The sequence below is a fragment of the Lemur catta genome, chromosome 15, assembly GCF_020740605.2.
Source record: "Lemur catta isolate mLemCat1 chromosome 15, mLemCat1.pri, whole genome shotgun sequence".
Taxonomy (NCBI): Eukaryota; Metazoa; Chordata; class Mammalia; order Primates; family Lemuridae; genus Lemur; species Lemur catta.
This window is the reverse complement of record NC_059142.1, coordinates 34,016,610-34,026,699: the sequence shown is the minus strand read 5'-3', so window position 1 is coordinate 34,026,699 and position 10,090 is coordinate 34,016,610. Positions and strand designations below refer to the sequence as shown.

General features: G+C 60.9%; 1 protein-coding gene across 1 annotated transcript; it reads left to right on the top strand.

Annotated features, from left to right (window-relative positions):
- The first annotated feature begins 946 nt into the window (after positions 1-946).
- Positions 947-6,755, top strand: WFIKKN2 (WAP, follistatin/kazal, immunoglobulin, kunitz and netrin domain containing 2). Its single transcript, XM_045569477.1, has 2 exons — positions 947-1,365; positions 3,920-6,755. The coding sequence occupies exons 1-2, from the start codon at positions 1,159-1,161 to the stop codon at positions 5,438-5,440; spliced, it is 1,728 nt and encodes a 575-aa protein (XP_045425433.1). The 5' UTR covers positions 947-1,158; the 3' UTR covers positions 5,441-6,755.
- Positions 6,756-10,090: the final 3,335 nt, after the last annotated feature.

Sequence of the window (10,090 nt, the reverse complement as noted above, 5' to 3'; positions counted from 1 at the left end):
TTTGCCCTCCTCGACCACAGACCTTTTCCTCTGCGGAGTGGGGCCATGCGATGACACCTGCAAAGCCCCAGCGCTCGGAAGGAGCCCCCTGGAGAGGGTGCGGCGGTCGTCAGGGAGGGCAGCTCGGCCGTGCAGTGCAGTCCTGAGACACTGTTGCCGCCGCGGAGGTTTTCTTGGAGCCGACAAGTGTGTCGATGGAGGAGTGAGGAATGTGATACGTCCCGGCAGCCGGGGGAGCCGGAGCATATCTGGTATGTGTCTCTGGAATGATTTGGGGAAAATTCACCGAAGTTGGAACGTAAGACACAACTGCCCGGGACGTAGAGATACGAGCTGTCCGTGTGCGCACCCCCCACAGAGGGACCTGGGGCTGGGGTGGGAGTCAGCTTACACGGCACAGCGGCACAGCGCGGCTCAGGCCCGCCCTGGAATGGCCGTGAACTTGTTGTTTTTCCACGTCATTTGCTCTCAAATGTACTATCGAGCCGGGCGATGCTAACCGGTGGCTGCAGGTCCCTCCTGGTAACAAGTGATTGTGTGTTCTTTAGAGGTGGCTAAAGGGGAGGAGGGGGCCCAGCCCCAAGGCGTGGGGCCGGGGGGGAAAAGGAAACAAACCCTTCTTTACAGTGAGCTTGCGTGTCCCGAAGCCAGCTCCCCCCAAAGCACATGCCATTTTTGGCCCTTGAAGGGGTTAAAGGCCTCCTGGAGTCAAAAACAAGCAGGTGTCCCACCGTGCCAGATACGCTGCCTAAACTGCTTCCAGCTTTTTTTTTCCCCTTCTGCAATAAGTCTGTGATCGGCCACGGGACAGAGGCGCCAGCAGCCTGCCGGTGACAGGCATCAGGTTAGCTCGCTCCCACTCGGGTGGCGCGCCCAGGATATAAATCCAGGCTCGGGGCCCCTGCTGCGGCTCCTCTCCCTGCACACTCAGGAGAGGGAGTTTCTTTCCAAAGACCTTTCTTTTATCTGAAGCCGCACGGCCCAGCAGGCTGCACTGACTTGGTGGAGGCAGCCGGCAGCAGCAGCCTCAGCACAGCCTCAGCAAGGAAGCCTGCTGGGGTGGGGAGGGCAGGTGTCTCCAGCCCCCGAGGAGGCCCTGGTGGCCCCCAGCCCCTGGCGTCGTTGCAGGGGAGGTCTCTGGCCACCACAGACCGCACCATGGGGGCCCCGGGGTGCCGCCGGTTCTGGTCCCGCTGGGAGCAGGTGGCAGCGCCGCTGCTGCTGTTGCTGCTCGGGGTACCCGCTCGAGGCCTGGCGCTGCCGCCCATCCGCTATTCCCACGCTGGCATCTGCCCCAACGACATGAACCCCAACCTCTGGGTGGATGCACAGAGCACCTGCAAGCGGGAGTGTGAGACAGACCAGGTGAGTGGACCCGTGAGTGTGTCAGCGAGGCGGGTGGGGGCTGTGGGGTAGGGACGGCTCGGAAGTGCCCTGCAGGACTCAGGATCGTGAAGGAACACAGATCCTGTCGGCCCAGAGATAGACAGGGCACGATGCCTGTCTGTTAGCACCCAGGCCTGGAAAGAGGCAGGAGCGATGTCCAAGTTCATCAGGGACTAGGAATCCGAGGATTCCTCCTTGTCTGCCGAGGGCTGCTGTGAGCTGGTGCTGTGGCAGGCGCATAGTGGGGACTGGCACGACACCTTAGCGCACAGGCACCAGCAGCCCATCCACAGGTGAGAGAGGAATGCAGAGCTGTGCAGGGAGGGCCCAGGGTGCCATGGCCACTGAGGGCGGGGTGGGCCTGGAACCCACATCTGACAACATCTCTGAGGCCTCATTGGCCCCAGGGGTTTGGACCCTGAGAGCAGACCAGGGTGATGGCAGGCTAGGCACGAACAGTTTTGCATAGTCCCTCGGGTGTCCCTGGGAAGGAAGGGGGCTAAGTGTCAGCCTCCCAGGTGCCTCGATCCGGCTCTCTGCTCCTCCTCAGAGGACACTGCAGCAGGGCTGGGCCGGCTGTAGGGCAATTCCCTCCCAGTTCCCAAGCCATTCCCAAGGGCCATTCCTGCCCACGCCCCCGCCAGGGGCCATGGGCCACGGTACCTGCACCTGCTCCGGGCAGAGCCACGTCCTGCCCGGCCTGGGCAGCTCTGAGGACAGCACACAGTCTCCCAGAGCTCCAGGTCTGGGGTGCCATCCCCAGGGAACTTGAGACCCACAGGAGAGCACAGGGCTTCCCTGGGGACAGCGCACGGGGGACCATGCTCAGGCCTCTCAGGCCAGATGCTGCCAGCGGACATGGGGTGCTGAGCGAAAGGGAGATAAGTACTGGGGAGCCGTGGCGGCTGTTCCCGCCCAGCTAGGGTCGTGCCATTAGTTGGCTACGTTTGCAGGGAAGCCTGTTTCAATGGCACAGGCTGGCCTGCTAAGCCAGGTGGGGCCTGGGCACAGTGGACTCCGGCCCCGTGTGTCTCGGGTAGAGGCTCCTGTGTGGGGCTGGGGAGTCAGCTTGTGGGGACACTCTTGCCCTCGAGCAAAAGTGTTCTAAGGATCAGTCCGGGTTTCCTGTGCCCCGAGGACCCAGCCTGTCACGGACCTCCAGGTCCTGAAGGAGCCTTCCGGGCCAGTGTCCTAAGGAACCAGATGGCCCGCAGGCTGAGGGGCAGGTTCTCCTGCTCCCACTTTCCCTCCTGCCCTCATCTCCCCGCATGGCCATCTCCCTTGGATGCCGGCTCTGCGAGCTGCCCATCCCTGTCCCCAGCCTCCCCTGGTGTGGCCTGGAAGCCTATGCCAAACAAGGGCTGCAAAACAAAGTCCCTATTCTGAGCCAAAAGGGGTAGCGCAGTAAACAAGCCAGGCAGGCAGGCCCCGCGTAGCCGGGGTGGCGGGTATTTTCCCCCTCTTAGCTGATGTGGAATGTCAAAGAGGCTGAAATAAAAGTTGGAATGACAAGAGGCCAGCCCTAGTGGGGAGGAACTCACAGAGTTACTACCTGGTGGAGGATTAGGAGCGCTGCCCGCCTGCCCCATGGGTACGATGTGTTTTTGTTGAAAACACCACGTGAGATCCTTGTTTGTGTCGGCCCCAGGAGCATGGTGCTAATTTCGAGGAATTAAACTAATGCCTTACGTGGCTCCACAGAAAATCAGAGGGGATTACGGCCTGCCAAGTCCCCGCTGACCTTTGCCACACAAGGAGACTTTTCTTCTTGTTGCTTTCCCCCTGAAATGTCCCACACGGAGCTAAGTGCCCAGGCCCGTCTCACCTGCCTTCACTCTTGGCTTTGGGTGAACCTGGGCCCTTGTCACAGCCTCATGTGTTCCTTGTCACATGTTCCTCATGTGTGTGCTGGTCTCCTCCAGGGGGCAGAGGGTGGACAGCCTGGAACATCTGGTTTCCTTCTTGGCATCTGCTGTGAACTCTTCAAGTCGGCAGAGCATCCTCACCCCACTGGAAAAATGACAGAAAGGGCGGCCTTACTTATTCAAATTAGACCTCATTTGTGGTCACCATAGGGTATGGAAGAAAAAATGCCATTGCAGCATCCCAGCCACTAGGAGCTCGGAGCCCTTGTCTTCGGGCATCACCTCTGGGGCTCTGTATTCTCCTCGGTGAAAGGGTCGTAGGAAAACATCCCCTCTTAGAGGTCTGTGGCCCACACTGCTAGCTGTGTGACCTTGGGCAAGTTACTGAACCTCTCTGTGCCCCAGTCATCACCATCTGTAAAGTAGGGATAGTAGCTGTACCCACCTCAGGATTGTGATGGGCATAGTAAGTTGACAGATGTCCAAGTTCTTAGACGAGGACCCAGAACACAGCAAATGCCATGCAGGCATTAGCCGGGATTATCATTAGGTGTTGCTGCTCACGCTAGACGGTGAGCACGTAGTGTCCCTCCCCATGAACCATCGGGCAGGGAGCCCCTCCGCCCTTCCTTCTCCTCCCTGTTCAGGCCTCTCTCTGGCTCTTTCAGGAGTGTGAGACCTATGAGAAGTGCTGCCCCAACGTGTGTGGGACCAAGAGCTGTGTGGCGGCCCGCTACATGGATGTGAAAGGGAAGAAGGGCCCCGTGGGCATGCCCAAGGAGGCCACATGCGACCACTTCATGTGTCTGCAGCAGGGCTCCGAGTGCGACATCTGGGACGGCCAGCCCGTGTGTAAGTGCAAAGACCGCTGCGAGAAGGAGCCCAGCTTTACCTGTGCCTCGGACGGCCTCACCTACTACAATCGCTGCTACATGGACGCCGAGGCCTGCTCCAAGGGCATCACGCTGGCCGTCGTCACCTGTCGCTATCACTTCACCTGGCCCAACACGAGCCCCCTGCCACCCGAGACCACCGTGCACCCCACCACAGCCTCCCCCGAGACCCCTGGGCTGGACATGGCGGCCCCAGCCCTGCTCAACCACCCTGTGCACCAGTCGGTCACAGTGGGCGAGACAGTGAGCTTCCTCTGCGACGTGGCGGGCCGGCCCCGGCCCGAGATCACCTGGGAGAAGCAGCTGGAAGATCGGGAGAACGTGGTCATGCGGCCCAACCATGTGCGTGGCAATGTGGTGGTCACCAACATCGCCCAGCTGGTCATCTACAACGCCCAGCCCCAGGACGCCGGCATCTACACCTGCATGGCCCAGAATGCCGTGGGGGTCCTGAGGGCCGACTTCCCGCTGTCGGTGGTCAGGGGGGGTCAGGCCGCGGCCACCTCGGAGAGCAGCCCCAACGGCACGGCCTTTCCGGCAGCCGAGTGCCTGCAGCCGCCCGACAGCGAGGACTGCGGCGAGGAGCAGACGCGCTGGCACTTCGACGCCCAGGCCAATGACTGCCTCACCTTCACCTTTGGCCACTGCCACCGCAACCTCAACCACTTCGAGACCTACGAGGCCTGCGTGCTGGCCTGCATGAGCGGGCCCCTGGCAGCCTGCAGCCTGCCCGCCCTGCAGGGGCCCTGCAAGGCCTACGCGCCCCGCTGGGCCTACAACAGCCAGACGGGCCAGTGCCAGTCCTTTGTCTACGGCGGCTGCGAGGGCAACAGCAACAACTTTGAGAGCCGAGAGGCCTGCGAGGAGTCGTGCCCCTTCCCCCGGGGGAACCAGCGCTGTCGGGCCTGCAAGCCGCGGCAGAAGCTCGTGACCAGCTTCTGCCGCAGCGACTTTGTCATCCTGGGCCGGGTCTCTGAGCTGACCGAGGAGCCCGACTCGGGCCGTGCCCTGGTGACCGTGGACGAGGTCCTGAAGGACGAGAAGATGGGCCTCAAGTTCCTGGGCCGGGAGCCGCTGGAGGTCACGCTGCTCCGTGTGGACTGGGCCTGCCCCTGCCCCAACGTGACAGCGGGCGAGACGCCGCTCATCATCATGGGCGAGGTGGACGGCGGCATGGCCATGCTGCGGCCCGACAGCTTCGTGGGCGTGTCGAGCACCCGGCGGGTCAGGAAGCTCCGCGAGGTCATGCACAAGAAGACCTGCGACGTCCTCAAGGAGTTCCTGGGCTTGCACTGAAGCCCCCCACCCCTCCCCGGCCCCTTCCTGGCCCTCTCCCACCTACCCCCGCCCCGTGCCCCTCAGTCAGCAGACTGGGCAAGGGCAGATCAGACAGTCGTGGGCCGGCAGGGAAACATCCATCAGCATGTCAGAAAAAAGCCACCAGAGGGTCTCAGATCAGCTTCTATTCTTTGGGTTCTATAAAGCGTCCATTTTTTCAGCTGAGGGGGACAAAAGGGGAAGTCAGTAGACACGTGTAGGTTGTTCCCGATGACCGGTCTGGTCAGGCATTCTCCTCCCTTTGCCACCCCCAACCCCTGGCTCTCCCAGCCACCTACCCACAGCCAGGCCCGGCCAGGGTTCAGGGGACGGCCGCTGCGTGCTGGTTACAGGAGAGTTGAATGAAAGGGCTTGCAAAGGGGCAGGTGGGGGGAGACAGGAGGGCCCGGGGACTTGCAGCACAAATTCCCCACAGCCTCCTAGATCATTGTGAGCAGAGACCGCTTAGCGTTAGAGGTGGGGGCCCGAGGCATAGTCCAACCCAGCACTCAGCTGGCCCTGAGCAGGGGCTGCTGGGACAGGTGGCTCTGGGTGCTCCGCCTGTGTCTCTAAGGCCAGCGCAGCACCAGCCGAACACATCCTTCCTCTCGGCTGCGTTGGTTTGTTGATCCAATTGTGTTCACTTCAACCCAGTGGACATTCTCTGAACACCTACTGGGCGCCAGGTGCTAGGACCACAGACTTCTGTCGGTCACTGCTCGGCTCCAAGCACCCGAACACAAATGCCATGATCCCAGGGTCCCCCTAGAAGCAGGCCCGTGGGCCCCCAGCTCTCGCGTCTCCATTTGACGGGAGGTGTGCTTTCATAGGCCGCTGCACGTAAAGCAGATGGAAGCCCTGGGACCTGTTTTGGTAGCAAGAGAAATAAAGGAAGAGGAAAAGCAGGCGGGAAGGGGCAGTGGAGGAACAGGAGGGGGAGGCAGGCTTGAGGAGGAAGAGGAACCCTGCTCGCTGCTCCCATCTGGTGGTGGCCTCCGGAGCCCGCGGGAGCCGGGAGAGAGGCCCTAGGTGCGGTCTGGGAGGGAAGGTTTGGGGATGTGGCAGCTCGTTGACGATTTTCTTGTGTTTCCAGACTCCCGGGATGGGCCTGGCCACTCCCCCACGAGACAGAGGATCTGGGAGCCCCACTGTCAGCCCTGCGTCTGCCCCCACACCCTCCTCAGCCCTGCATCTGTCCCTGCCCCTCCAAGGCTAGCGAAGGTCATTGTGGGGCATCCTCATTTCTTCCTCAAATATAGGGAGGAAGATACCAATTAAAAGCTCATAGTATCAACAGCCCTTCCTGTGTGATTCCTGTGGGCTCATGTTGGGGAGGGGACGGGAAGGGAGAGTGGTAGTGGTCATTGGCTTGGTGACCTTCTGGGAGGGAAGTCTGGCCAGTGGGACCACATTTGGGTACCAGAGGGACACTGCTCATATTCAGGCCCACGTTGCAGCTCTGAGGCCCCTGAACGGTGCTGCTCTGTGAGCTAAGCACGAGAAAGCGGAGGCCAGAGAGGCAGGCAGGGGTGGGGCGTAGGCCCACAAGTTCTGACACGAAATCTGGGTGCCCAGACCCCATTATGACAGCACGGTGGGTCAGGTGCACAGCCCACGCTCCAGCACTGATGGCGTCAAATTCAGAGGTGACAAGGTGGAGGAGATGGGAGTGGGGCAGGCGGGGGCTGTGCCACCAGCTGTGACTCCCTAGGGGGGCCTCTGGGTGGGGCCTGGTCCCTGGAGGACTCTGCGGCAAAGCCCCAGGTGTGCCCAGGGCATGGGGCTTGGTTCTGAGAATGGGGACAGCGATGTCTTTGGCCTCAGGGTGGCCCAGACCTGCTCCTCACCCCTGGAGACACGTTCAGGAGCCCTGCAGCTGTGGCACTCCCCACAGCTCCTCTGTCCCCTGCAAGAGACACTGCTGCCCTGCCTGCTTGCCTGGGCTGCAGCCCAGTGGAGGACTCAGGCCCAGCCCAGCCCAGCTCAACCACAATGAGGGCACGGGGACTGGGCCGGGAGAGGGCAGACAAGCTGCTCCCTGAGAGGGGAGAGGCCAGAGGGCCGGGAGGTTCTCAGGCAGCCACTGGGGGAACACTGAGCCCCAAACTTAGCCACCAAGATGGTGTGATCTGCTACGATGACACCACTGCTCTCCAGCCTGGGCAACACGGGGAGCCCCTGTGTCTAAAACACGCGTATAAATTAAAAATAGATGGTGTGATCCCTGCTCAGGTCAGGTAGCCAGAGGGCGAGGACTGTCTCCTCAGCCCCCTAGAGGCCTGGGGACGTGGGGTCGCACCTGCTGCTGCCCAAGGTCCAGCGCATTACAGCCTGAGGAAGCCAGTGTCCACACTAGCACAGGTCACCTCCCCGTCACCGCCACTTGCACAAGTACGGGGCCTGAGCCCCGTGGCAGGGGCCAGGTGGCACTTCTGCTCCCCCAGTGGTGGTGTGAGGTTCAGGAAAATCCCACCTGAGGGGTCCCTCTCCCAAGATCACTGCCCACCCTCAGCCCCAGACCTCGAGGTCCCCGTCACACTCCAGCCCGTGAGCTCAGACTCACCCAGGTCTGTCTGGGCCCTGCCACTTACCTGCTGTCTCTCTGAGCCTCAGTTTCCCTTATCTGTAAAACAGAAGGCAGTAAGAGCACTTTACAGAGACTTGGGGAGCTCGACCCCATTAGCCTTGTAAAACAGGACAGGCTGGGAAACAGCCTGGCACGGGGTGGCTGCTGCCCCGTCTCACCCTCAGCCACCCCCTGGCCGGGACAGGGCAAGACCTATAGCCCTGCCGCCATGCTGGGCGCTGGGCCTCCCAGCTCCAGCAAACACAGCTTCAAATGTTTTATTCTGCTGTTCACAGCGTGTGGCCAAACTGAGTGCCCTACGCAGGCTGATTTGGGGTTCAGAAAATACGGGCACTTAGGGAATGGGTGGTTTAGACTCTATCATAACTTCTGACCTACTACATGGCATTTCTTTTTTTTTCCTTTCTTTTTTTGTTTTAGAAACAAGCTCTCTCTCTGTTGCCCAGGTTAGTCTCGAACTCCTGGCCTCAAGTCATCCTTCTGCCGGGCGGCATTTATTTTTCTATCCTGGAAACCAAGCCTGAGTCCCTTACCTGTGTTACCCTAGGCCTTATACAATGCCGGACATCTAGTAGGTGCTCAGTAAAGGGCGGACTGAGCTCCCGGTTGCCAGGCAGCCTGGGGAGGTCACTTCACTCAGTCAAACCCGGGAGATTTGGCCCCGGCCTGGGCCCCAGGACATGGGGAGGTTGAGCCTCCTTCACCAAAGCCAGACTCGCCTGCTTCCCTGTCTACGCTAGACACTCGCTCCTCCCCTCCTTGCATCTTTGCGGCTCTCCGTCCCCCGAAGTGCATCCCCCTGTGCGCGTCTTCACAGACCCACCCTGCGCAGCCTGTCTCCGGACCAGCCCCGGGGCTTCTGGGCAGGACAGCTTGGCTTTTTCCACCCTCCGGCCTCCCGCACCTCTGGCCTCCTAGGACACTCTGCTCCATTGTCTCGCCAGCTGCTCTGTAGTCTGATGTCACCCGCTGGACAGTGGGGCCAGAGAGAGGGGCTCGGGCTGGAATCTGCTAGGGAAGGGAGAGGACAAACACGCAGCGTCGTGGTGATGTCCCCAGGCCGTGGAGGACTCCCCGTGTCCCGTCCTCTTGTTAGAACAACATCAGCATGAGTGAGCGCTTACTATGTGACAGGCACGGGACACCAGCGCTTGTCGTCTCCCTGGCAACTGTGTGAGACAGAATGCTGTTTTGTAGGTGGGAAAACTGAGGCTGGAGGGCATGAGAAACTTGCCAGAGATCACACAGCCGGCGAGAGAGTGGCAGAGCCAGGACCTGAGTCCCGCCCGTCTGACTTTGGAGCTCGTGATGCCCACATCATGGTGTTTCTCCCCGTGTGCGACACACACACACACACACACACACCCTGCTCCACGCCATGCAGTGGGGAGTCCCACCAGGACCCCAAATATCTCCAAAGAGCAAGCCTCCAGGCAGTGCACACACACCACCCTGGCGGTTGACGACCTCGCCGTGTGACATGTCTTTCTATCACGCACATAAGCAGTCATGGCCTAGATTCCTGAGCGAGACATCAGCCTTCTGCCTACTCATCCTTCAAGACTCGGCTCCTTGGGGAAGCCTCTGCTGTCCCTCAGGCCTCGTGAGCACTCCTCTCTGAGTCTGTCCCCGTCTATACTTGCACTGATCCAGATCCGAGTAATTGCCTAGGGGCTCCAGGGGGGCTGTGGGCCCAGCTCCCACAGCTCAGGGGGGTCTGCTGGACGAACAAAGGATCCTGGGACCGAGGGCCACGCGGTGGTATTGCACCAGACAACTGCGAGGCTGGGAAGGGGCCTCTCTGGAGTCTTCCCTCCTTTTTCTCGGCTCCACCTCTTGACACCTGCTCCTCCTCCTTTTCCTCCCACCACCCCACCAGTCTGCAGCCTCCCTCCTACTCTGGGGAATGTGTGATTAATGCGGGCAGGATGGGTGGCAGGGTTCCTGGGTCCTATTCTTGGCTGTGGCCTCATTCTGGAATGTGCCCTGAGGTCAGGTGACACTCCTCTCCCCAGACTGTGTCAGGAGGAAGAATAAACCTC

Excerpts from the sequence above, each read along its gene's own strand:
- WFIKKN2 (XM_045569477.1), top strand. The coding sequence starts at position 1,159 with ATGGGGGCCCCGGGGTGCCGCCGGTTCTGGTCCCGCTGGGAGCAGGTG. Across the intron at positions 1,366-3,919 it reads GGGAGTGTGAGACAGACCAG|GAGTGTGAGACCTATGAGAA; the intron begins GTGAGTGGACCC and ends TGGCTCTTTCAG.